The sequence below is a fragment of the Drosophila santomea genome, chromosome 2R, assembly GCF_016746245.2.
Source record: "Drosophila santomea strain STO CAGO 1482 chromosome 2R, Prin_Dsan_1.1, whole genome shotgun sequence".
NCBI classification, from domain to species: Eukaryota; Metazoa; Arthropoda; class Insecta; order Diptera; family Drosophilidae; genus Drosophila; species Drosophila santomea.
In genome coordinates, this window is record NC_053017.2 from 14,726,812 (window position 1) to 14,754,278 (window position 27,467).

The following is a 27,467-nucleotide window of genomic DNA, read 5'->3' on the forward strand; positions in this document are numbered from 1 at the left end:
TATATTTCCCATTCTAAAACATTTTGTAGTGAATTATTACGAAACGAGATTTACCGAAGGCAATATTTTGAACATGAATCTTAATACCGAAAATGTTTCATTGGTGGAAATTAATTTCTTCAGCCCTGGTCGAAATGCAATCAAACGCCGGAAAGTGCAACATTTAGATCGCAATGAGCGCGGGAAAACGTGGAGCGTTGATAATATTTGAAGGATGCGACCGCAGTGGAAAGACCACTCAAAGCCGGCTGCTAGGTAAGTCACGGAATCCCTGAAAGACTTAAATATAATCTGTGATCTCTTCTAGTTGAGCTACTGAAATCGAAAGGCATACCGGCATTGCCTATGAATTTCCCGGAACGCAGTTCCAGCATTGGCCAGGTGATTAACTCCTATTTAACCAACAGCAAGGATCTGAAGGATGAGGTGATTCACCTTATGTTCTCCGCCAATCGCTGGGAGCACATGAACCAGATGAAGCAGAAGCTGCTTGAGGGGCACACATTGGTTGTGGATCGATATTCATTCTCCGGCGTGGCATATAGTTCGGCCAAAGGATTGGACTTCGACTGGTGCTATGCTCCGGAAAGAGGGCTCATAAAACCAGATGCAGTTTTCTACCTAAGAGCACCACCAAATGACCTTACAAATCGTGGACAATACGGTGAAGAGCGGTCAGTGAAGCATTTGCAACAACATCATAACCATCAAGATTACAATCTCATATCTTATGTCATTGCAGTTATGAGAAAGTGGAATTCCAGAGTCGTGTGGCCAAGGTATTTGATTGCCTTTGCGAAAAGGAGGCCAGCTATTGGCACCAGTTCGATGCCAGTCAACCTGTGGACGAGTTACATACCCGGATAGCGAGCATTACGGAAGAGCTCCTGCCCAAAGTGGCAACTCAACCCCTGGACACGTTATCATAGCACACGTCCTCGCATCGCCATTCATTAGGGGGGATTTACATTGATTTATGCAATACACGAATGTTTGTTATAAATGTTTTAAATGCCGCTTAACTTTTAATTTACGATAAAGCCGTAGGCAATAAATCCAAACGTGGGATATCGTTAGGTGTTGAGCGAAATGCATTTACAGAATTGCACACTAACTGGATTAAGGAGCGGGATTTAATGTAAGCCCGGTGGCATATGCAATTTAATTTCATTAATCCCTCTTCATGCAAAAGTCAACTTTTGTTGCTCCATTGTAGTTCGTTTATTTTATACACCATTACTAGGGACTCTCTTTTCACTAAACGCTAAGCTAAAGCGAAAAATAATTTATGCGGATCAAACTTAGTTGCTAAACCACCAAAAGAAGCACGCGAATCCAATTAGGCGTTATCCTTCAAAACTAGTTAAAATCGTAGCTCTCGTAGCCCATATCCTCGCGTCGACTGCGAGGAGCTGGCTTGGGATTCCTCGTCCTCAGGGTCAGCTGACGGTAGCCCACTCCCGGCTTGTAATCCACATTGATGGGGGCATGGGGTCGCAGACCGGTCACGCCTCCCCGCCTCTTTTGCGCCTGATGGTAGAAGGCGATGTCGCCGTAGCTGTGCTTCGGCCACATGCACTCACAACCGGAGGGCACCGTCCGCGTCTCCGATTCCCAGCAGCCGGAGGCGTCATTCAGTCGAATCAGGTGGATGGTGCGGTTGAGCTGGATGCACGAGAAGCCCGTCGCCGAGCAGATCTGAATGAAAGCATCCTTAAGGTTATTTTACTGAATTTTTAATTGAATTTACGTAGCTCACCTCTCGTTTCTCGCTGCGCTCAGAGAGCAGAGCTCGGAGCAGTTCATTGCCCCTGTAACCATATTCGTAGTTGTAGTTCCTCGACGGCTGGGGTGAGTAGCTGTGGGCACAGGTAACCTCCACATAGTGATTGGGACGGTAATCGCCACTTTCCAACTTCACGGTCACCCGATTTGTGGGGCACAACGACTGATAGGTAACAACCTGTGTTTGGGCGGTAGTGTTTGAATTGTTAGGGTATGTTACAGTCATGTTTGAAATTGAATCACTTACACCATCTGTGCTGGGATTGGGACCCAGAAAAGGTACCGGTGGCATCACACTGCGAACGCGGCGCTTGCGCACATTCTGGATCCCGTAGGGCAGTTGGGAACTCAGTTCGTCAACGTCCTCCTCCTGACCAGCGTAATCCTCCTCGCCCTCAATGTCCACATCATCTAGGCCGCCAGATGTTAACTCATTGTTGGTGTACTCTGGCTGACCTGGTTCCCCAGCTGCTGCTTCTGCTTCTGCTGCATCCATGGCAGACCTGCAAATTGCATATGCATGGAAATTTGTTAGTTTTGGCCATGAATTAGCGCTGCTCTCATCTCGCGGCCCACTGGAGCTGCTTTTGCCCCCACGACTGCCTGATGTCGCCGCAGGCAAGCGGAAATGACTGCAAAAGCGGTTTTACACATGAAGAAATTTCTCTGCTTATCATGTAAAAATCTTACAAGTATTCTAACTTATCCTATTATGAGTATACAAGTATAAATCAAAAAAAATATATTATATCCCATATTCCACATATTTAACATTAGCTTTATATAGTTAATTCACTTTTGTGTAAGAAAAAAATATGTAATAAAAAAAAATTATATTATATCCCATATTCCACATATTCAACATTAGCTTTATATAGTTAATTCACTTTTGTGTGAGAAAGAAATATGTAAAATGATCTTATATTTGAAATAACTTTTTCTCTATGTGAAAATCCTTGCGGTGGCGTGGTTTGAAAATATAAGTTCGTTTTTGACGTTTGTTATTTGCATGGCCGCCGTTTCTTTTCCGCAATTTTTCCAGTTGGCCAACAAAAGCGCATCATTTTGCATTCAACTGCAGCAAATGCCAATGAATTTTTTAGCTTTCGCATTGGCGCGCGGCTTTGTCCATGGATGGGGATAGCAGCCATGCTGCTGGGAGATTCAGATTGTTGGGCAGGAGGTGATGCTCTTGGTGATGCCGTTGTCCTGAGCCTGTGGCGCGGCACAAAGCTCTCCGCTTCGCGAATGTCGTTGCCTGCCAGCGGATTTCCCCTTTCGTTGTCAATGACTCAGTACATCTCCCATACCCCGATACCCATAGAGATACCATACTCCTGCCCATTCCATACCATACCCTATTCTTCCTGGCCCTGAAGCTTTAGCCCTCCGATCCAGCTACGTTGGCATTTTTGAAGCCCTCTTTCAGGGCAACAACGGCTTTGATAGTTTTGTCGCAAACTGTGTGAAAATGTTGTGAAATGAATGCAGCTGGCATAGTTGAGGTGAGCGCTGGTTTAAATTAGCGCAAAAAGGGGCCTGGTATTATACGGTTTTCAGTTCTTGCAACAGAGAATATTTGTGGTTTTTATGTGAATGCTTTCTAAGAGTTTTATCTAAATCGATTTTTGCTGACAGCTAAGCTCTTGCAAAGGAATATATTCATTTTTGACCTGTATCTTTAATAAAAATAATATTATAAATATAATCTTGCATTTATTGAAGCAATTTTCAATAGCTATATCTTGTATGAAAACTTTAAATTCATAAGGTATATACTGCCAAAAACCCCTTAAAGTGGCAGAGTATCCTTTCAACTGAGAACAACTTGAATTATTTGCTTTTTCTTTCTTACGGAATCCTCAGTCATATTTCGGCTCGAATATTCCTTTATATTGCTGCTTTTTTTTGGTGCATGCAAGACGCAGATTACGTAATCCCTGGCTCACAATGCACATGATCCTTGCAGCTCCTGATCTCGTTCAATCTGACAAAGGGGATACAACGCAGTCGACTGGAGAAATCAGCTTAAGCTCTTACGTTTCTGCTCACGCTTACGTCATGGGATGTCGTCATTGACTTTTAGTTGATATGCAACCAGCAAGCCAGAGCCCAGATTATTCGGACTGCCGACTGTCGACTGCCGAGATGGATGGGTCTCTGCAGATGGAATAGGATCAGCAGGAGGAGATGCAGTAGCAACTGCAACTGGTGCGGGCAGAGGAGTAAGGTTTACGGCTTGCATCCCCATTTGTGGGCTCCTATCATTTGCGCCCACATTTTTCGGAAACTGAACTCATTGAATACGCGCTATACTAATTTATCATACTTTCCATTTACAGTGATGCCTTGAATGCTACGTGTTCTAATTTATGGTACTAATCATAAAATGTTTTTGGAATAAGACAATAGCTTCTTTACATACAGATACAACATTTGGTAAGAAGGTTGGTCATTCCTTTTGGCTAAAATACAAGTACAATTAAGTGTTACCTCTTCCATCACGGGTCTTACCTTTGGTTCATGTTGCTGCTGCGACTGCGACGCGCGAGCAACAATTGCTCCTGCTTCTCCGCTGGCTGCAGCCAGTTGATGTTGCTGTTGCTGTTCCTATTGCGGTTGCTATTGCTATTGCTGTTGTCCTGGTCTTTGTCCTGGTCCTGGGGAGCAGCAAACCTGCCCATACCTTGAACGGCCGCATTTAAGTCGGACAATTGCAGACGGAAGTCGTTGCGAGCATTCTCTGGATCATCATCAAACTGTCCCTGTCCCATTCCTATTCCCATTTCCACTCCCATATACTGTTGCTGTTGTTCGAGATGCTGCTGTTGCTGCTGTTGCTGTTGCTCATGTTGCTGCTGCTGCCGTTGTAGATGTTGCTGCCTGTCGTATATGCTGTGGATGGGATTTCCGTAGAGTTTTTGCTGCTGCTGCTGTTGCTGCTGCCATTTGGCCGGTGCTTTGTTGTAGTTATAGTTGTCATTGTTGTCGTCCTCGTTGCTATCTGCAATGCCATCAACGTCCACATCCACATCCACATCCCCATGCACCCACTTGTAGTTGTAATCGTCGTAGTTGTTGTCCGTGGCACTTCTATAGCTATATCTATTGTTTTTGAGCCCCGGCGTCGATTCCATCGTCTCATCGCAGGCCATGGCGAGCGTTCGTCTGGAAGAGCCACTACCAAAACAGCGAGCAGCTAGAATGACGGCCAGGAGCAGCTGCAAATGTGGCAGAAACAAAGAGATTGGCACGATAAGAAGGGTGCGGCACGAACGGAAATGTTAAACAATTGTTCTGTGTGTGGCTAATAAACTGCAAAGTGTCAACAGTTGTAGGGGGGACATCATATGCAAATACCCCTCAATTCGTATCGCAAACAATGCATGCGGGGATTAATATTTATCACATGAGATTAGACATCCAATGAATAGGTTTACAAAAATATTTCCTGGGTATTTTCGCATCAAAGGCTTATTTAAGCCACTAGATCAACGGGCAAGCCAATGAGGGTTTTATAAAGGGATTTTAGAAAGCTATATGCATTATAGTTATTCATTGTAGTCTTAGTTGATATAAATACATTTACGAATAAATCAATTCCTTAAGTACTCACGGAATGCTACAAATCAATTTGATAATTGGCTTTATTATTTCTTGGAAAGTTTTCAAGTATGTTAAGTTTAGTTTTTGTTCTTCCCCCAATTCGCAATTTATTGCTCTGCACGTGACGTAGATATTTTGTTCTTATCAACATTGAGATACTTAGGGAAAGCCTTGCGAAAGGAATTAAATGATAATCAATACTCTCTGCTGATAGCCGCGCTTATCATTTAGACAACAATATTGCAACATTTCTAAAATTACACGTTGGCTGTTATCAAACTACTAGAAAAACCATCTATAACTTTATACTCGTAATTTAATTAAAACTTAGATTTCGGTTTTCTTTAAACTAAGATTTCAGTTTTGGTTGCGTGTTATTTGAAAAAACTTTGTAGTCTAGTGCTGCAACCTGAAATCGACCGCTAATTCAACTAAGAACTCAACAAAATTCCGATTGACGGAACCGAAAACTTAAACAGCCTCCAAGTTCCCACTGAGCCGGCTAAGGGGAAAGTTGAATTCCCTGCTGGATGTTGACAATCAATGGGCTTGGAAAATGGAATAACGTCAGGAGCAAAACCGAACCCAAATAAGATGAAAAGTTTTCGGGTGGCTTTCCCCGCCTGATTTCCACTTTGAGGTTGGAAAACTTTTCGGTCAAGATTTACAGACATGTCTGTATTTGTGTCTGGTGGGCTATGTGCGATGCCTCTGATTATGTGGTCTGTCCAAAAAAGAACTGCCCCAAGTGAAAATAGTTGGGCGACCTTTAGTGTTAATGCGCTGCACGCGCATCCTATCCTATACTATCCTATATAGGCATCTAGATATAGTCGTACAGCTACATTCATTAAAGGCACACACTACGTGACCGAATGTTGGCGCCGGAAATGCTCAAAAACAGCGATATGAACACAGTGCTCCTCCAGCTCCAGCTCCAGCTCCATTTCCTGTTCCCACTTTACCTTGTCGCTCTACAAGTTCTTTTGTCTCAATCTGGTTTTTACATGCACTGCACAAATTTGTACAACTTATCCCGGTAACTTTGCATTCTATATATATAGCCCAAATAGTCAAGAAGACCAATCACTTTTCTAAGTGTAGTATACATGGCTATATGCGCCAGTATCACGGATATATGCAAGTGTTGTTGCCGCTCTGGATTTATAAGATTTCTTTTATGCTCTTGCCGGGCCTACCACAAAACTTCTTTCATTTATCCTGGTCTCGCCCCCCCCCCCCCCCCCCACCTTCGATCCCCCACTTCCTTGGAGCGCTTCCAAGTTTTGGGGGGACCAGCGCAAGTTTGTCAAACTATTTGTATGGAATTCACAATTTGTGTTGATGAAGTTTCGCCCAAGTCCGTCCAAGTCGCAGCTTACGAAGGCGACCGCGTGATCTGCGTGAACTGTGTGAACAAGTGTTTATGGAATTGAATTATTTTCCTTTTTCCTTGTCTTTTCTTTTTTTTTTTTGCTCCAAACGTGGATTTTCCCTAGTTTTGTTTCTGATAAAACCAGGTGTGAGGGCGGACTTTGTGTTATCTTTTTCGGGGCTTACAGGTGGCTTTGTGGACAGTCGCTCTTTGTGTGATTTAAAGTGGGTCCAATAAGCCGATTTCCTGGGAATAACTGTCTGAGAACAAAGTAAATTTAACTTTGGTGGCTGTTTTATTTTAACGCCATTAATATATTAAGTTGCAATGAAACTAAATATTAGTTTTGTTAAAGCAAACTTTAATTAACATTTTCCAGCTGAATTTTAATTGAAATTTAACCATAGAATTTCAGCACTATGGAAGACGCTTAGCCTCGATTTATTTTGTTATTGCCCAACGTGTGTTGGCCCATATTTTTGTTGCACAACCTAGCGTAATAACAAAAACAATAACACCGGCTGGGGCAATTGTAAATATAATTTCATAATTTATGGTGTTAGTTTTCGCATAGCGTTTTGGAGCCTTATGCAAATGATTGCGCCTTTTTGGTTGTTTATTATTTTATGCCCTTGTTGATTCCGTTTTTTTTCCACGTCGAACAGCTCGGCTGCCATTCAATTAAATTTTTGCAATCAAACTGCAATGTGCCCAGACAATGTTCAGCTGCTCACCTGGCCAGAACAGACAGACAAATATACAGGTATGTATCTATATATATATATACATATGTATATATGTAGTTACCCAGCAATACCTGGGTAGCATATGTATATGTGGGAGGCAAACGGGTGGACTGATGCATATATGTTGCATAAATTTGTGACCTTTCAGTTTTCAATTGAATTTCTCTGCACGGCGGCAATTGTTCGAGGAAAACTTGGTCCTTGCAGCTTGGGCAGCAGTCGGAAAAACAACACAACTAAGCGGGAGAGTGCCAATTTGCATGCTTGTAGTGGTGTGTGTTTTTCGGGGCTTGTGGGTGCTGGTGGTTTTGGTTTTTATATAACTGCAATAACATGAGCATGCAATTCTACCCTCGATTTGTTTTAATTGTTGCTCCTTGCTCGGTTCGTTCCTTGTTTTCGTTGCTGTTGATGTGTTCCCCCCCTTGTTATTGTTATTTTTTCGGCTCTGTCTGGCGCTTATTGGCAATTGTCAAATATTGGTTTTTTCCTATTATTGTTTCATCAATGGCATGAAGCGATTTTAATTAATCGCCCAAAACTTTGCCAATTTCAAAGTTGTTCGGGATTAGTTCGTTGTCATGTTCTCTGGCCAACAGTTGTCGGCTTTTTAGATTATGTTTGGGGGTTGGTTTTTCAATTAAGAGCCGCAGCTAGAGCCATCCTCTAGATTTAATGTTACGCATACGCCATGTGTGCCATCTACGGTTACCATGTCACCACACACCCACACCAGCACATTCAAAACACCCACACATACACCCATAAACACTGGTCCACAGTACAACTGGTAAAAGAAGCAGATTGGTTGCTCTGCAGGCTGCAAATCCTGTTAATCACCTCTATCACAGGTGAGGCATCTGCACGTAGCTCACTTTTTGCCGCTCTAAGTCGCAGCCGGTTTGTTACAGCAGCATGAAAGAGATAGTAAAAGATAGTTGGAAAGAGATGGAGGGTGGGGGATAACCACTGCTGGTAGCATGTCTGATTTTTAGCTACATTTGGAGACAACGGTTGTAAGCTGGAATTAAATGTTTTCTAATATAATTTGTACTCTACCTATTTTTTACAAATTATGTATTTTACAATTTTTTAATTATCTTACCAACTAATTAATAACCAAATTTAGCAATGTATATTTATGTTTAATAATATTGTGTGTTTATGTGTATTTTATTATTGTGTGGCCGATTTATCTGACATGTTATATTTAAAACGTTTTTTTGCTCTATTCATTAGGGACTTGACTTGTTGGAATCTGCAGCTTGCCAGCACTGTTTCCATGTTACCATATGCAGGTGGAGAAGTTAAATACACTACGGCTCTGTCAACTGAGACTTTGATCCGGCTGAAGCCTCCATCGGTGGTCTAATGCTGCAATTAGTGCCTCTTCCGACGCACTGGCTTTCTGTGGTCCTGGTTTTTATGGCCCTCATTGGCCGTTTTTGATGGCGAGTGCATTACTGTCTTTTCACTGACCTTTAACCGCTGGTCATTTAGATCCAACCTCTCAACGGACCAACAATGACCCATCTATGGTTACCAGGAATTGCGCTCCACATCTAAAATACCCGATTTTAGTTTTAGTAGTTTTCTGCATTGTCCTTCCACGCTTTAGTTCTTTTCATGTGTGGGATGCTTCAGTGTGGCATGTAGAAAACTTTACAGCCAAGGGGGCAGAGTAAGGTCAATAGGTCAAAATTTCACAATGTGAATCAAATACGCCGCACAATGCAGCCAGAATTGAAAATTGCTTTAATCAATGGAAATAAAGCAGTTATTTATTTTTACTGCAGGAAAGTAGCAATGAGATAATTTCGTTGCATTTTCTGGCAATTAAAAACATGCTTCTAAAAATATATTCCTTTGGCATGTTTATGTTAGCTTTCTGAAAGTTTGGCGTGGCTGCAAAAATTCCAGATTGTTTGGTATGCTTTGGTTTTCATATTGATTTATATGAAGTGGGTTTGCGAGCGTGTGCGTGGAGGGAATGCAACAAGTGCAACAATGCAATCAGCACACGCACACACACTTAGCCGTTTAAACAGCCCCATGTATTTAAATGTTGCCCCAAGCATGTGTTTGTGGCATCGTGTGGAATTCTACCATCCTTATAGTACTTTTTAGAGAGCGAGGCTGTGTGTGTGCACAGGAATAAAAGAATTTATTTTAAGTTCAAATATATTTCTATATCCTTTGGCAAGCGAGCACATACTGGATAATTGCCAAGGATTTAAAGAAAGCACTTAAGTTGTAGGGCTTTCATTTAATACTCTTAGGAAGTGTATCTTGTAAGATATTTTAAGTTGCAAGCATAATCGCTTGAAAATCTAATATCTAATCCCTTTTTTTTCTGAGTGCGTTTGGCTGACTGGTAGTGGAGCATATTGAAATTGTTGCCATAGCGAGCGTAATCCCTGCCAGCGACGGGTTACGCGCTCTGAAAAGGGCAGATCGGCAGTCTTTTCCCAATGCTGATGCCAACAGAAAAAATGTAATAAACGCCAAGAAAAATATTTGTCAAATCAATTTAGCTCACACCAAAACGTGGAAAGTATGAGGGTGTGTGTTTAAGTGTCAAGGGCAGGATGGAGAAAATATGCAGAGTTCACCCGCACATTCACACTTGGTTAGCACACTTTTACGTGTGCGGGATGGAAGTCAGTTGGAAAGTTTTGGCCCAGTGAGATAAATGCCACTTGAATGTTTTATTTTCCCCGCTCTGGCAAATACTATATATGCGTAGGTGTTTCATTTCCTTTGGGAACTAAAGGGATACCATGAACACTACTTTAGCTCACTGTATTTAGTAATTCATAATAGTACTAGTTCCTTTCCTAATTCGCTACATGAGCCAAAAATGAACTATTCAAATTATATAAAATAAAGAATATTATAATATATTTAATTGCACATATACCTGTATTATTTAGAGCATATAACAAAGTCTGCTTTCGTTGCAGAAAACATGTTGTTTTTTTACGATATTTTATTCGATGCCGCTTTATTGCTTTCTATTCGCAATTTGGCCTTTTGTGCCGGGAAGCAACCGACGGGAATACAACATGACAGCGACCCAAGTCTAGCTGTCTGTCGTGTGTGTAAAATATTATTGAAGACCCTGTTGAAAGAAGGCCGCTATATCCTGTCCTCTGTTCAGAACTTGTCTGTTCCATTATATATGTACGTATATATATGCTTTGATTGAGGTGTGCCGCACCAACAATAACAGGCATCCAGCAGAAATCTCCACTTATTTATTAAATTTACTACGACGCTGCCTGTCGCCCGGGAGATGGCGCCGAAAAGCAGGCAACACAAAATGTGGCTCCAAATGGGGAATGGCGAAAGGGGAATTCAGACCCCAAAGGCATGGGGTTCCAGAAAAAGGGCTGAAAATTAAAGTTGACCAACTGTCAGAGGACTGGCAGCTCAAGTGGCCGGAACAAGCCCCATCTAAAGCTCGAGGCTGTTGTAAATTCGCATTAAAATATGTCAGAATGACAAAAGTCTTAGCCCCCCTTTCATAATTTCGATGAAGTTGTTTACGCAGCAGCAGTGATGATCAAATTCTGAGCACATTATATTATAAATATTAAAATGATGTCTTACTTACTTAAAGTGGTTATTAAATGGAATTTTGTTCTTAATAAGTCATTGACTTTAAATCATTTATTTGTGTAAAATCACATCCCAAGAGTTTTAATTTTCAAGTCTAGCTGTTGGTTTACTTTATCTGTCACAGCTGAATGTTTTTTCAAGGTAGCCTTAATTTTTTTACATGTTTTTTTCTGTGGTCCTGTGATTGCTTTTACCCTCCACTGGCAATCCTTTGAGCTGTTGTCGTCGCCTGACAAATTGATGCTTTGACATCCTTCGAGCAAAAGTTTAATCTCTCTCATTGACGAAGTTAAGGCGCCCTGAGCCGTTCAAGTGTGCAAATATTTGCCGGCTGTTCTTATTAAATCTTTTTGGGTATTGCCTTGGGGTTTATGCATCAATTTATCACCCCGGCTGAGATTACGAAACGGAACTCAGATTGAGGACATTCCCCACCCGCCACTCGCCATCATTCCCAACTCCATTTCAATCAGTTGAGGAAGTGGACAAAAACATCCAGCACTTTGCTGCATTTTGCAGATGGTCGAGGAAAAACGTTTTGCAATTACCACTTAGAGTTTGTTGTCATTACTGCGCTGGCTGAACGGAAATGCCTTTGAAGTTTTGTTGCAGCCGCTACCAGCAATAAGTGTCATGTGAGACCCACTTCCGTTTACTCATTTTTCATTTGTCTTATTTATGTGGCAGGACTTAATGACAATCATGTCCTGCTTCTGGAATTGCCGTTTCAAAATGTCATTCTTTGTTTATTTGTGCAGTTTTTGGTCGAAAACTTTGACCCGTTTCGTTCGTCGATTGCATTTCCCCACAAGCCCAATTTATGTTCAAACTTTACCCTCATAAATGTGATGGCTGTGGAGGGGAATGGGGTGTTTCTGTATAGCATTTGCTTTCCAGCAATGCCTACGGCTTGGAATGCACTTCAAACATGTCCTTGTAGGTGCCATACATCAGCCTGTGACAACAAACAAATTCCCACTTTGTCTTCTCTGTGAGCTTTGTGAAAGCGCTTATTTGTATCAAAACATACATTATGGAATTGCAAATGAGTGTACTTAAATTTTAAACAGACTTAGTACTCTAATACATTGGAAAGAGTACACATAAAATACATATTTCAAACAATCCAAATTTCTGTTAGTTGGCCAACAGATTTGGCAAAAGAGGATCTTTGCAAATATATATTTGGTAGCACGCTAAAGTTTCTGGTAAAAACTTTTGATTAAGCTCGGCCTTTAGTCACCTGTTTTATTTTGTATCTATTCACATTAAGGCAGAGTGCCTAGTTACGCCTAGTTTTTGAATTTGTTCATTTTTTTGGAAGGACAATCTTTCAATAACAGTATTCCGGAACTGACCTCGTGCTGAGTTTTGCATTGATTGAGGTTGAAGAGTAATTTTGTGTGCTGCAAGAGCTCAAATCTAAACATGGTTCAAGTTGTTCCTTGGGGCTTCGAGTATTTGATTGTATTTACATTGTGCCCAAATCATGAAAGTTCAAAACGCCGAAGCGGATAATGCTGGATAAAGTGGGAACCCTTTTCACAATTTGAAAATTGAGTTACTCGAGATTGTCAGCTAAGTAGATAGGAAGATAGCAAGAAGGCAAGATAGCAAGTAGTTGAAATCCATACGGGTTATGAAAATGTTTATTCATATTGTGCTTGGTGAAATTCAGTTGCGAGCCAGCGATGCAGATATACTTGGTCGCCATCTTTGCAGTTGCAAAGATACAGCGAAGCACTTGCAGATTCAGATACGAATAAGTACAAAGATACAGATACTGTGGAGGTAAGCCAGCCATTCGAGTGGCAATTTGTGCGTGCAACGATCCGGAAAAGCCACTCAAGACTAGGCGAGCCACATGTGTAAGTACACCGTGGGATTGACACCATTGATCTGAGAAACAATAAAAAATGTGCCCTAATTTAAGAGTGCGAAAGCTGTTGAAAGTTGCAAGTCTCTAAAGTAGCTTTTAAGTAGATATTTCAATGAAATTGCAACAAAAATGTTTTAACATAATTATTTTAAATTAAACCTTACTAAGTGGTAATTTCTCTGTATGCAGCAACCAAAAGTATGAATACAAGTTGCCGAGATTACTGGAAATGTGAATGCAACGAGGGTTTGTGGCGCATCTAAATCAGCTGGCGAATTGCATGTCGGGGCCAATTTCAGCGCGAAAGGCTACAGAACAGAAGCCGGAGAAACGGCTCAATAAAATAATCATGAGCTTGCGTTGGCCGGAAACAAATGTGCATTTACCATTCATGTTGGCCAAAAATCAAATGCACACATGCATGCACCGCCAGGACTTAATCCTGCTGGTCCTGCCGCACTCCTCACTCCCCACTACCCACTCCCCAATGTGGGGGGGGGGGGACACTCACCATACCGCCGTCCTTGCAATAATCTTTTCGCTTTTCCTTTTACTCCGACTGTCTGTCAGTGTTATGTAAAACCAGCCACAAAGTCATTTCACTGAGCGGATGTTTGCGGCCAAATGAAGGGACACGCAGCTCCAAGTGGGCGGCTGGAAAAGCGGAAAATGGGAGGGCGAACTGGAGCGAAATCGGAAAATGGACGGGCGAAAAGCTCCTGTGCCTGGGCCACGTTTAGCACGCGCACGGTCGTAAATTTTTGGTCTTCACAGCCCCTTGGACAGTTTAATTTCGATTTCCCTTTTATCCAATGGCTGCGAAAATCGCGCGTGCAGTCCAAAAAAAAAAGAAAAGGAGAAAAGAGAAAACAACGATACCAGCTCAAAGAAAATCGGTGAAAAAACGAGGAAAACTACTGCCGGCTTGGCAGAGACCATCGGCGGAAACGAACGCGACAAATGCAAGAAAGTCGCAAGTAATTCGAAATGCATAAATAAACGCACAGAGCGGCGACATTAAGGACATACGCAATAAATACACGAAATAGAATTTTCCTCTGCTTTTTTAAATATTTTTTTTATACATTTTTCCCTTGTCAACGCTGCTGCTACTGTTGTGACATTTAAATTAAGTTCGTGATTTGGCAAATTTATTTTGATTTATGCACTCTTGCATACGTGTGTACATGTTGAATGTGGAAAATCTAGTTTCAAAGAATGTTCGCTGGGCAAAAAGCGAAGACACACACGATTTATTGCCTTGTCATGGCTGGGAAAATTAATTTCAATTTTTGAATGACATCTAATTGCGCTGCCAATAGGGATTTCAATAAATTTTGGACCATTACTCGATTCTGGGTCATTGGAATGATCTAATTACGGGAATTACATTTGGCTTATCACAAAATCAATCAATAGCTGGCGGAAATTAACCTTATATGTTATAGAGTACACATAGGGTGGCCAAATGGAATCATAAGCCCTGAAATAATTCAATAATACGAATAAATAGATTGCTGTGATTAAACGAACTTTATTTTTCTACACTGGCTTTACTTTAGCTTTAACACTACATATTTATTTCATTTATGAATTGAGATTGCGCAAGCAAAATAAATCCGTTCACAGTGAAATTTGTGTTCGCCTTCAATTCCATCTCATCCATATTTAAGTAGACTTTCGGCATATAAACCTTTTACGCTCTGTTACCCCAAAAAACCCTAACTCTTTCAAAGGCCTGCATGTTCATAAAGATACAACAGAGGGGGCAGCAAAAAATTGAAAAAGGTCAAGTGGCGGTAAATATAAACTGTGTATGGCATAAAAGTTTATGTTGCACATTTGCACACATGCAGGCTACTTAGTCGTAAACGTTTCTCTGTCCCACGAACATGTACACACATATTTATACATTGTGTATAAATTTTTCAATATAATTTTATTTGCTTACTGGCCGCTACTTCTCAAATTTGGTTACTCCATCTTTTTTTTCTCATACCCTCGAAATGTCTCTTTCTTGAATCACAATTCCGTCTCTTTCTTGTGCTATGTGTTTGTCTCTTTCATGTCGACACTGTCCGTCAAAACATTTTATTGCCTCAGCAGCGAGGGTCGCATTAAAAACAAATCAAAGATACAAAGGACATAAATACTTTTACGAGTTGAAAGCTGTCGTGTTATTTGGACGGGGAAAGCTGCGTAATGTTTCAATGGAATTTTCACCAATTTTGCCAATTTTGTTATGATTTTCACTCAACTGAGATTCAAGCGGTGTAATTCAGCCCAAACCGAAGGCAAGCGGAATCGATTTGATTTAGTAAAAAACAAGCGTGACCAGGGCCAATGAATTATTTAGCCAATTTAATAAAATGCCAGACACCGAGTACTGTAATTAAATTGTACTCATAAATAATTACATTTTGCGGCTGCGTTTTACTGGGAACCGCATGTAAAATGAACATATTTGGCTTTTCAACTCTAATGTTTGTATATTTGTTTGGTTAATGATTAAAAGAATTTTGATGAACCATTACTGTTTGCATTTGGGAGTATTTTTCTTTTTAAAGCCTGAGCAATACTTGGTGCAGTGTAATTATCATAAACTGTCTGAGTATGTGTCGTATACATTTTCATGCTTTTTAATCAACTGTTGCTCATTAATTGGCGATTTACTGGCAACTGGATGCTATTTTTCCGGGTTAAATAAACGAAATGGTATAACCGCATGATTGATGATCGCTAATTAACTTTGATAATATTAATATTATTATTGTAATTATTGGCCTCTCATTTGATGGTGATGAAATAACGCGTACCTGTGTACGTGAAATTAAATGCCATTCCGGCCATGCGATCTAGAAAGCTTGTTAAGTTCGTATAATCAGAATGGCCGCTGGTAATTATGTGCATATAAATTGTGTGTTGCAGGGAAATGGATTTAATATTACCGATCCCCTCTTCGTTTGACTGTTTTCGTTGACCTGGCCAAAATCGAAGTTTAAGCTTCTCTAAACGCAGAAATTCTGGCAATTAGTCAAAAAAATGGGGCTAAAATTGCCTGCGGTTAGCCGCCTATTTTCAACGGCAATTTGCCGGAATGATTTGGTAAAAGTTTTTCGATTAACCTAAAGGGCCAAGGACAACTACTATGGGTATATATGTATATGTGCTATTATATACACACTTCCATCTTCTCCCCTGTGACACTCCTATTTTGGCCTATTTTTATGAGCGAAGTTTTAATGATTTACGAGTTATATTGCAACACATTCGCTTCGCACGAAGTTTTCCAACTTGTTGGGGGTTTTTAACATCAGCTGCTGCTGCAGATGCACCGAAAACCGAAAATTCTTATTTAATATTTTAATTGTGTTTATAAATAATGCATAAGAGATGCATTTTATATAAGTTCCTTTTTATTCTAATATTTACATATTTTTAATAGAACTTCTAAATGTACTCAAATATTTTGTGCCGTGTTCTGTAAATTTCGTAAGCCCTGCAATTAAGGACCAGCTGGCGGAGGGCGTAGTGCGGAGGGCGTGGCACTAACCGGTTTCTCACTTTTTGGCGCAGACTTTCTGAGGGGATCGAATCGAAATTGAGTGAGAGTCGAGTGCTCCATTGATTGAAATTTACGATTTGCGGGCCTGAGCTTGTTGTCCTCGCAACGGAAATGTTGTCATTGGCCATTCTGGGCGCCATTTCGCCTTCTGGCCAAGCGACGCGTCACTTTTATGGCAAACGGAAGTCCTCGTGTTATTTATGTCCTGTGGATAATCTTGGAAAGGGGGACAGCTGAACGAGAGGAGTGCAGAGGAGTGGAGTGGAGGGGAGTGGAGGTGTTGTCCTCAATTATGCTCTCGGTGAAGGGGAAAACTCTCGCCTGGGGCGCCTATTTAATAGCTTATTAGGACGCGCCGTTGCCGAAAAGCAAACAAAGGCCGATGTGAAAATCCAATTAAATGTGACATCTGCCCCAGAAAATCCATGGCGTGATTTTGATATATGGGTTAAGTCGAGTGTGAGCCCATGGCCCAATAAACAATTGATGAAACTTTCATTCGATCAGCGAAGCTAATTTATGAAGCGAACGAACGGTATTCGCTGGCGATGGTAATTGACAATGCCAAATGACTGACTGTGGGCCAGGCCCGCAATTAGTTCCACATAATGATGCATCATTATGGCCAGTAATTCATCAACACTGCTGGCCTGCCACACTGCCGCACTGCCACACCCTTCCATTCTCATCCCTGCCCCCAATGGTTTTTCCCCAATCATAAATCACACCGAAATTTAGGCTCTCTTCGTGGCCACGGTGCGTATGGGCAATTTGATAAATATTCAAGACAAATATGCAAAGCTCTGTTTTCCCCAGCACTCGCAAGAAGTTGGCCGTATATTTTTTACCTAGCCAGAAAAAGCATTATTTAATCTCGCTTCGCAGCGACATTTTATCTGGGCGGGAAAGAGAGAAGCGCTAATAAGTCTGCAACGTGACATTTGCCATTTGGCGGTTCGGTGGCAAATAAAGTTTTGGTCCTTGGACAGCCGGCGGCTGCAAATGAAGAAGATGACTTTATCGTGGCACTACGAAAAAAAATGCGCAGCAAAAAAAGTGTACAAAAATGGCTTCGCCATGTTGCCGTGGCGAATGTAAATAGCAAAACGTGATGGGCTTTCTGGGTGGTTGGGTGGTGGGTGGCGTTTTTGGGTGACGGTGGGTGGTGAACTCGCAGCTAAAAGTGACAATAAATGCCGGCGGTTATGTATAAATTGCTAAAGTGTGCGGAAAGATTTACGGGTCCAGCCAATGGACCAAAGTGCCGCCCAACCAGAGTCCTCCGACCGCCCACTTTGCACCCACACTTACACACCCACTAGTTCTCAAACAAATAAGCAAAGCTCAGGGCCTGGGCAGGTGCTTTTAGCTTGATTGCCAGCTCAGGACGTTGCAAAACAGGTGGGTCTGCTGGATCTGCTGAATCTGGTGGTTCGGATGAATCGGGGGGATCGTGTGGGTCTGGTGGGTTCTGGTGGGTCTAGTGGTGATGGGCTGGCAAAGAAGCAGCCACCCACCCATTCACAATGACAGTTTGGCCAGCACTCGACGTGGCCGCTTGTCGCATTCAAGTGGCAGATAGAGATGGCTAGAAAGCAGGCACTACTTCCATCAAGAGCTCAAGGAGCTGTTGCCGCACTTATAGCCCTGTTGCCACCTTGTCAGCCAAGTACTGACCTAATCATCTGCTTGGGGTCAGTCGATTGGCTGGCAAATCGATTTCAATTAGCTTGTCCTGCCTTTAAACGCAGACTCTTCATATTTTCCTCTGCGAAAAATGAATTAATAAAAAACTCTAAAACAGACGGTGCATATTTTTCACAAATTTGGGCATAATTTTTGGGCTGAGCCCAAACATCATTACCATCCCCATCCCTATCTCCATCTACATCCCCAATCCCATCGCATTTGTGGCCCTAATGAGCCGAGCACTCCCAGTTTGCCCCACTTCTTACACCCAACTCACACTTGAAGCATTTGTCGCCATATTTATTTTAATGGTTGCTCAATTTAATCACTTCGACATCGGCACCACCCGCTGATGAACTCAACTGGGTGGGTGGTTAAGAAAAACGTTGGGTTTTTGGGTGGAAATTCATTGGAGTGCCGCGGTGGAAATTCGGTGGAGGCACGTAAAGTAGGGTAAAGTCAAGGCTCCTTTTATTTTTGTGGTTGAAAAATGTTTCGAGATTTCATTTTATGCGACATTTAATTAAGCGAGCGAACTTTTTTTTAAGTTTTAATGGAGGATGTCGTCGAGCACGCGAGCAATATACCCACGAACACATTGAAAAACATATAGCCATATAGCCATACATACTCGTACATGTGGCAGAACACATGCTCAACGCTCTTCTCGAACACATTACGTATTACTTTGGCACACTTTAGCCAACGATTTCAGTACCCTTCGCAAGTTGGGTACATAATTAATAAAAGAAAGCTTGAGAGATATTATAATATATAAAAAAATCATCATTTTTAAATGAATTGAACTTTAAATGAAAGATATTCCGAATAAATATTTAATAAAAGAATATAAGGGAATTACATTTATATAGTTTAGATAGGAAATACTGTACATTAAGGGAAAACGTTATAAACAATTTTTATATTTTTAAGATTAATCTACTTTATTAATAGACTAGCTTTCAGAAGTAAGAGTATGCCCTGTTTGCTAGCAAGACAATATGTAATATGTACACACATACTTCGCTCATAGCCTTTGCACTTTGCTTAACAGTTTATTAAATTGACTTTACGTCGCGTGGATGCAGTAAAATATTTTGCGAGAAAATATTTGAAAATTTATTAAATCAAGCCGGCAATGCATCTTCATCCCGGTGCCTGGGGATGGTGGGTGTCCTGGGCCAGGATCGGAGTCCTGGGCCTGCATTTTGTTGCCTGGCCAAGTGAAATGAGCTGCATCCGTTCAGTAGCAGCTGCAGGCGTTGCATTCTTAACGCCCCAGCACTCTTTTGCCCACACTCACATGTCCTGCAGCTGGAAAGGCCACGGGCTACCGCTGCATCCTGCCAGCCGCATGTGCATGTCCATGTGTATGTGTATGTGTATGTGTATGTGTGTGTGAGTGAGTGGCTGTGGGTGTGCGGTTGCCACTGTGTGCGTACTTTATTCCTTTTCCTCTGCGCTAGCGCATTTCCGCTCCGCAGACACTGAAACTGATACGTTGGAAGGCAGCGAATTTTGATGCATTTCCGGGGAAGCTGCACCACGTTTAATGGTGGAGCGCGCACGCGAAGAATTTATGTTCAATCTTAGAAAAATAATGATTATCTTTTATTTTATGGTTGAGCGCACGACGACATCCTCCTTCTACTTCTTCTTTTACCGCATGGATCCTGGCTATATTTTCCGGATGCACAAGTAGCACGAAGTTCAGCTTACGATTGCACTTGTCCGTTTACAGGACAATTATCGGGCGACACAAATTGCAATTGCTCGAAGCTTCGGTCAATTGATGGCCAACCATTCATTATGTCCCGGAAACGGACATCAAGAGACAAGGGGCCAACGCCAATGCCAACGCCCACAAAACGATTTAAATTGTGATTGGGTGGGCGTGGTGATTGAAGCGCTCTTCATGGGTTAATATCCTTTAGGGTCTTGGGGGCTTGACGAAGATTTGATAGTGCGGTTGACTGGCACATTTCCCCTCCCATATGCTGTCATAGTGCAGCCCGAGTTGGAAAATCTTAATCGGGCGACTGAAAGGCGCAATTTACAAAGTGCGGTTAAGTCCTTCAAGAAGATGTATTTTACGTTTTCAAGATGGAAAACTCATTAAATAAACTTTTAATCAGGAAATATACTTATAAAAAAATGTGGAATATGTGTGACTCCATATTTTAACGCTTTAAATATCCTGCATAAATGTAATTTGCTTTCAGGCAAACTTTAAACACTTCCACATAACAGTATATGCAGAAATTATTCATGTTGCCCCATCATTATTTCGAAGTGTGTGAGGCGAGGTAAGTGGCGCATCCTTGGAACTTTCCGAGAGGAAACCGAATAGTATTCGCTTTCTTTATATTGTGCGGCGCGTGGAGGAACTTTCTACGGATAACGTCACTCAAGGCGAGATGGGCTCAAGCCCCGCAAATGACGTAACCTGTTCCAATCTCCTGGAGAGCTCGAAAGCGCGGCACTCAAGCACCACACCACATCACTCACCCACTGTGCCACCCACATAGTGTTCGACCATAAATTCCAATTAAAGTTGCCAGCTACTAGCCGGCCAAAAACAGAGAGAATCCGCCAAAGTGCGTTGGTGTATGTTTTTGGTTTTGATTAAGTATACGACCCGTGGCAAATGCAGCAGCAGCAGCAGCAGTAGCAATAGTTGGCCGCATGTGGCGCATTCGTTGCATTCAAATGGCACTGGCATTTGGCCCAGCTGCATTCCATTTTCGATTCCCATTTCAATTCATTTGGGGGCGGTCGACGTTGTGGTTGTATTTTGGGGGCCGACGGTGTGGGGGCGTGGCGGGTCGAGTGGAGTTAACTTTTTTGGCTCGCCATGTTGACTTTGCGTTTAATTGTTTTATTGTCCGCCAAGTGTTGGGCATCACACACACACACACAGATATACACGCACGCACACACACAGAGACACAGTCGCACTTGAAGTTTGCTCTCTGCCGGACAGTTTGGCCTGTCGTTGACCTCGTTGGCGGATTCCCGCCTCGAAGAGCCAGCCCAGTTCTGGCCATCTTCTTGCCATGGTTATTTTTTGCCGCTTTTCGGTTCGCTGAGTTGTCGAATTCAGAAGAGGGAGAACGCCGACCGTCGCCTGCTGTCTGATATACGAGCTTCTGCCGGCTGCACAAATTATGCCAAGTGCAATACTTGAGGCACTGGCCGGGAAAGGGGGCGTGGCACCAGCAGATTGGCGGCTTTAATTAACTTCAGGCACGGCGAAATAAGTTTTACACACAAGTGTGCCATTGTTGTGCTTTATTTTATTAATATTATATTACTTTCATTGCCCTCTGAATATATTTTATTTCTTCAGGAATTCAAAAATGTAAATTTATGTTTAAAAATATTTCCATTTGCACCATAAATATTTTTTGAGTTTTTCCCAAAAGTTCTTCTCTCTGTGAGTGTAATTCTCATTATTCTGTGCGTGCCATTTGTTAAGTTTCGCTTTAATTTCATTTTTTATTAACAAGCAACTTCATTACGGAGCTTCAGTTGCAACAGGAGGAAAACATGTCCACTCACTCATCCTGCGCACCTAAGAGTCCTTATGCCGCTCTAAGCTGACTTTAACAGGACATTAAGCCGACATATACACATAATAAACGCTGCATGTGTTTGCGTTGCGGTCTTAGACGGATACAAAATATTTGGACACTACAAAGTGCAACAACACGCCAGCGTTCCAGGTGGGTGAGCAGACACAGTCCAGCCCAAGCAAACCCAAGTCAAACCAAACCAAGCTAAACCAAGCCAAACCAAGCTAAACCAAACCGAAACAAAATACCAAGCTGCACAAAAACAAACAGCAGGAGAATTACTTTAATGGCCATGGACCAGCCCCACCCACATGGCCAACTTTCTTGGCCAAGGTAAGCAATTGCGTGCCGGCCATCCATAAGTTTTCCGCCTGTTGGCAATCCGGTCACATAGCCATTGGACCCACGTCAGCCACTTCCGAATGCATACACAGTTGACTTGTCAGCCTGTTAATTTGCTAAATAATTTTCGAATCTGCCCCGCCCCCTTTTTCGAAAAGTAACGTTACTCAAGTTGGCACGCCCTTCTCGAGGAGAAATCGTGCTAGATATACGGATTGCGGATGTTGTAATCTAATTTTGGGGCGTATTAGTTGTTCGAAGATAAACATAATTTTAGATATTTAAATACTTGAATTATTTTTTTAACAAAAGATTATTTAGTTTTAATTTAGTTTGTTTATTTCAAAAATCCCACCATTATAGCTGTAATTCTTCCTTTCCTTCCCAATTTGAATATATTTCATGTATTTCATATATTATACAACAAATGTTAAGTAAGTAATAGGTATTTCTGTATCTCAGCAAATCTAACTTCCGCTCGCAAATTCGACTTAGTCTAATTCCATCGGAAAGGATACGTTTTGGGGCTGGGGAGCAACTATTTATGATTTCCCAACACGATTCGTCCTACACCTTTTGCTACTCCTTCGTTTATTTGTTTGTCGTGAGATTGTTTGGGGCTTCAAAAAATAACAGATGAACCATGAACCCAATGTCCTTCAAACTCACAAACACACAAACACACACATACACACAGACACACTCGGCGTCTCCCATCAATTAGTGTTGAAGATTTAATTGTGGCACGTGTGAACTTAATTAAATGGCATTAGTTTGTGTAATTGTAGACAGGATAAGTGCGGTCGCGGACCCAAAGGGTCCATAATTATGGGGGGTTCAAAACAGCACACGAATAAAGGAGTGCATTTGCATTCCAATTAAATTTTGGGCACGCATGCAATATGCATTTTTTACGTTAACTTTTCGTTTGCCAGCTGTCGAGGTAAAACTGGCAACTGGTAACTGCCAATAGGACGAAAGTGGGTAGATTCGTTATTATTTTACAGGTACTGGGCAAAGTATTTTGCGTAGTGCCCAACTTTAGTTGCATTTAATTAGCATTATTGTCATGGCAACGACAAAACCCATTTGCGGTGTAAATTAACTCGGTTTTCCGAATGAGATAGTTGATTACCCCAAAATCATACTTTAAATATAAGCAATTTTAATTAATTTAAGCACCACATATTAGTTGTGCATGCAAAATTTGCTGCTGCAAATTGCGGTTTCAGTTTGGTTCGTTTAATCAGGTCAACTCATTTCCCAGGCACATGTTTCCTGTTTGAAATGGGAAATGGATTTGTTAGCAACAGGAACACATATTCGAAATTCCAACAAGATAAATGGTGTATAAATCTTAAGACTATCGTGGCGTAAATAAATCTACAGGCAATGCATATAATTCGAGCGAATTGGCAAGCAATTAGAAGGCATTTGAGTTTAAGCCGTATACTGTGCAAAGATCTCAGTGTTGTTTGAATATTAATTCCAGATGTTTACCGGAAAATGTTTTTACAAAATCCTGGCATGTAAAATTTCGAAACCAATCACGAGCATTAACTACAAGGTTACCTACTTTACATAGCTTATGGCTTATTGAATGCCAGAATGTTTTTACATTTCACTGCTAAAACATGACCACAGTGAATGTATGCAATTTGGCCCGAACTCATTTATTTAACTGACGTGTTTTTCGGTTGTGGGTAGTGTCAAAAACACGCACCAAATGCTAATCACACAATTTGTTTTGTACCAAATGTGAAACTAGGCTTTTGATTCACTTTAAGCTCTCTACTTAGATGAGGACTTTGCCAAAGTCAGGGGAAAATGCATATTTTAATGGAGGGGCACAAAAGCATGGCTAAAATAATAAACAATGAAAATTCGGCTCTAATTTTGGGTCAAAACACACATTTGGCGAACAGACAAGAAACTAATTTAATTCTGTGTGAAAGGCAGAGCGCTTGTTATTTTTAGCCGAATTTTCTGTGGAAATTCTTGTCATTGCACTTAAATAATGTAAATATAATTTGGCTGTTTGAACACATTTTATGCGAGCCCATGTTTTTTTTGGCCAGTCTAAAATTGGGGACATGTTTTTGTTTGCCATTGCATTTGGCTGCATTCAGGTGACAATGCAACTAATTATAGTCAACAATGTGGCATGCCACGATGGTCCACGCCCCTTGCCACCACTCTAAATAAATCAGAAAGTAATTAAAACAACATGAAATGCGACTGTGAGTTACAGTCACAGCTTCGGCTGCCGTTTGAGTTGCACTTCCATTTTTGTTTTCATTTTTGTTTCCGTTTTAGTTGCAGCGGAAGCTGCACTTGCCATCCTTGTATTGCGGTGCTACCCATTTAGCAAACAAAATAAAATGGAAAATAGAATTATGGGCACAATTAGCTGGTCATTGGATACCCTAATGCAAAACAGGTACTGTAGTTTGGTTAATTCCAATAAAAGGTAAATTCCAATAGGCTGTAAGCCTAGTTTATGCCAATCCATCTAAATGTAAGAGACTATCTTGTCTTTCAAAGTGCTTTGTTGTGTCTCTTCAAAACTTTACATCCTTTTTAAGGGTATACAAAACAAGCCAACAATGACAACCAGTCGGTCGTGCAAGCACACAGCCTCAACAAAGCAACTGCGAATAGGAAGTATCTTGGGATGGGTATTCGCCAGGATTCAAGGGAGGCAACAAGGCGATGGCCAAAAGGGAAAAATGCAGAAGCAAAACAAACTTAATTTACGCTTATTTGCGTTGACAAATGCTTCCGAAGGAGTGCAACTTTTAATTGCAAAATTTATTTAATTTGCTCATGCGAAGCGAAGCTAACTGATTAACGAAGAGAACGTTATAAATGCGGGGAACATTTAAGCCAAATAAAACAGCTGCATTTTTCAGTAATCAGTAATCAGTAAACTCTATTTAATCCCCCTGATGGCTTCACATACATAGGTGTCAGTTTCATGATAATTAGCGAACTATTTCTGTCGAGGGAGCGACTGGCCAGTTGTCAATGGGCCGGAACGATTTATGGCCCAGTTTAATCAGCATCCGGCCACCATAAAATGCGAAATCAATTTTGCCATGGATAGCATTAAATACTTTAAAAGTGACGGAGCAAGAAATGTACATTAGTTGGGGCGTAAGTGTGCTAACGCTTTTTGCAGGCACTGTTTCTTTCTTTCTGTTCTGTTCTGTTTTTTTTTTTGTTTTTGCCGCAGGCGGAATTTTCATTAAAGCATTTTTGATGTCTAATTTGCATATTTTTGCAGCTGGCCGAGTTGCATGCCGACACTCTGAGGCAGCCAAGTGACACGTTAAGCATTCAAAAGCGGGTGGGAAACTGGCATGGAAAATGGGCGGTGGCGAGTGGAAAGTGGAAAATGGAAAGGCCCACTGCGCTCGAAAGAAAAGTGCAAGCTTTTCTCCGCTGCCGGCGGTGATGGTGATGGTGATGGTGATGGCCGGCTGTCACTCGCCCGTTCTTCTCCGCCATGGCTCAGATTTTGGCCAGGACAAAGTGTCGAGTGGCAACACTAATTCGCATGCTGCACGAACAACAGCAGAAACATGGTAAATGCACACAAGCCCATCCTCCTTCAGTGAGGTTTTCCCAACACCCCACTTTTTTTGTTCGGATTTTCAGCTAAATTTGTGCCAGCGCTTTTCCCGCTCGCTTTTTGTTAATTCCCAATTTTCAAACCATTTCTGGCTTGCTGTGTGCACAGCTGCTCTGTCTTTGTGTTTGTGGGTGTTTGGCTGTGGGTGTGTGTGTGTGGGTGTGAGTGTGGGTGTAGGTTCGGTCAACATTTCGTTTGGCTCATGGCATTAATTCAATTACTGTTTGCATATTGCCAGAGATCCAAGCTCATGTAAGTTTTATCGTTCCCGGGTAAAAGGATGTCGGAGTTGCACATGCATTCTTACGAGGAGAACTTTAAACTGTACGCCAAACTCTATTGGTTTTATGAAACAGTGAAAGCAAAATCACACAGTGATTTATAATTATTCAAATGAGCTCTGTGTTTGAAGCTGTATTGAAAAAGGTTTTTCTATGTGGGCAATGGTAATTGGTAATTAGGAAATCGAAAACTGCTTCACTCTTTTTTTAAAGTTTCATTTCCAATCTTTTCGTATTTTGAGTAAAGGATAGTTGTTTTCAGTGGTGAACATGATGAAGTGCAGAAAGAATACCCTCATTTGTATTTCTTTTTCTTTGCTCGTTTACAGAAATGTTGAACTTACCAATGCTTTGGAACACATGACGCAACAATGCTAATGCCTTTTTTTTGATTTTTGTGGATATTCAAGGAACCAGATGAGTGTGGGTTAAATTTCAAAGACAACTGGCAGATACTTGTTTCATATTTTGTAGCTATAGAAGGTGTTTCCATATATGTTAGACACAAGTTTTCTATAACTTTTTAACCGACGGTTCGCAGCGATCGCGACGCGTTTTTTGTTCAGGCTTCTGCGAATGGGTTTTGGCCTTTGTTGCGAATGAGCCACCAGAAGCCAGATGCTTGGCCATTTATAATGTTGGCCAGCAGTGTTAACAGTGGTTTAGCGCCATGGCCGATGCTTTGGCTAGATATGCCACCTGTTGGTATACAGGAGAGCGATTGACACTGGGAGCGGAAAGGCCAGCGGAACGCTCAAACTAATTACTCCCCTACCAAAGCCTGTAAATACAAGCGTGGTCAGTGCAAAAGTACCGGAAGCAAACACTTTAATTTGGGTAAAAGCCAGATCATTCTCTAAGAAACAGGTTGTAAAAAAGGCACGAATCCTTAAACTAAAAAAATATATAAATTACCAATATTCACACAATGAATAAATACATTTTCTCGTACAATTTTTCAACAGGAGTGACTGCCAGTGAGTGACTGCTATTGCGATAACCTCCATTGTAGCCACAGAGTAAGAAGGATAAAGCATCAGCGGCAGTATATAAAGTGCATAGCAATGTAGCAGGGGCAACTAACTGAGCGGTGGCAGCTTGCTTATCGCTCCGCATGTGTCGGCAGACAGAGTGAGATACGGATAGTGCGGTGAGAGAGACAGACAGAGAGAGAGAGAGAGAGAGAGGGAGAGGGAGAGGTAGCTAGAGAAGGAGGGCACAGGAAGACGCACCCACACTGCAGTGGAATATCCCGCCGCGCTGATAACATTTGAATTTTTGGCTTGATTTATGGCCATAACACGAAACTAACTCACTGACATATCGGAACAAGCTACAACAAAAAAGAAAAGCCCAGCCAGCTCTGTGA

At 41.6% G+C, this 27,467-nt stretch overlaps 2 protein-coding genes across 3 annotated transcripts; one reads left to right on the forward strand and one right to left on the reverse strand.

Moving 5' to 3' along the window:
* Positions 1–41: 41 nt before the first annotated feature.
* On the forward strand, positions 42–1,012 carry LOC120446379 (thymidylate kinase). The gene is made up of 4 exons (XM_039627312.2): positions 42–59; positions 124–255; positions 308–674; positions 743–1,012. Exons 2-4 carry the CDS (start codon positions 174–176, stop codon positions 927–929), a joined length of 636 nt encoding a protein of 211 aa, XP_039483246.1. The 5' UTR covers positions 42–59; positions 124–173; the 3' UTR covers positions 930–1,012.
* A 108-nt stretch (positions 1,013–1,120) lies between these two features.
* Positions 1,121–26,684, reverse strand: LOC120446378 (myb-like protein AA). 2 transcript variants are annotated; one of them, XM_039627309.2, is made up of 5 exons: positions 26,443–26,684; positions 4,300–5,006; positions 2,033–2,288; positions 1,760–1,963; positions 1,121–1,698 (listed from the first exon to the last, which is right to left on the reverse strand). In XM_039627309.2, the coding sequence occupies exons 1-5, from the start codon at positions 26,458–26,460 to the stop codon at positions 1,360–1,362; spliced, it is 1,524 nt and encodes a 507-aa protein (XP_039483243.1). In that variant the 5' UTR covers positions 26,461–26,684; the 3' UTR covers positions 1,121–1,359. The 2 variants fall into 2 exon arrangements, with proteins under 2 accessions (XP_039483243.1, XP_039483245.1); XM_039627311.2 differs by lacking the exon at positions 26,443–26,684 and adding an exon at positions 11,129–11,264.
* Positions 26,685–27,467: the final 783 nt, after the last annotated feature.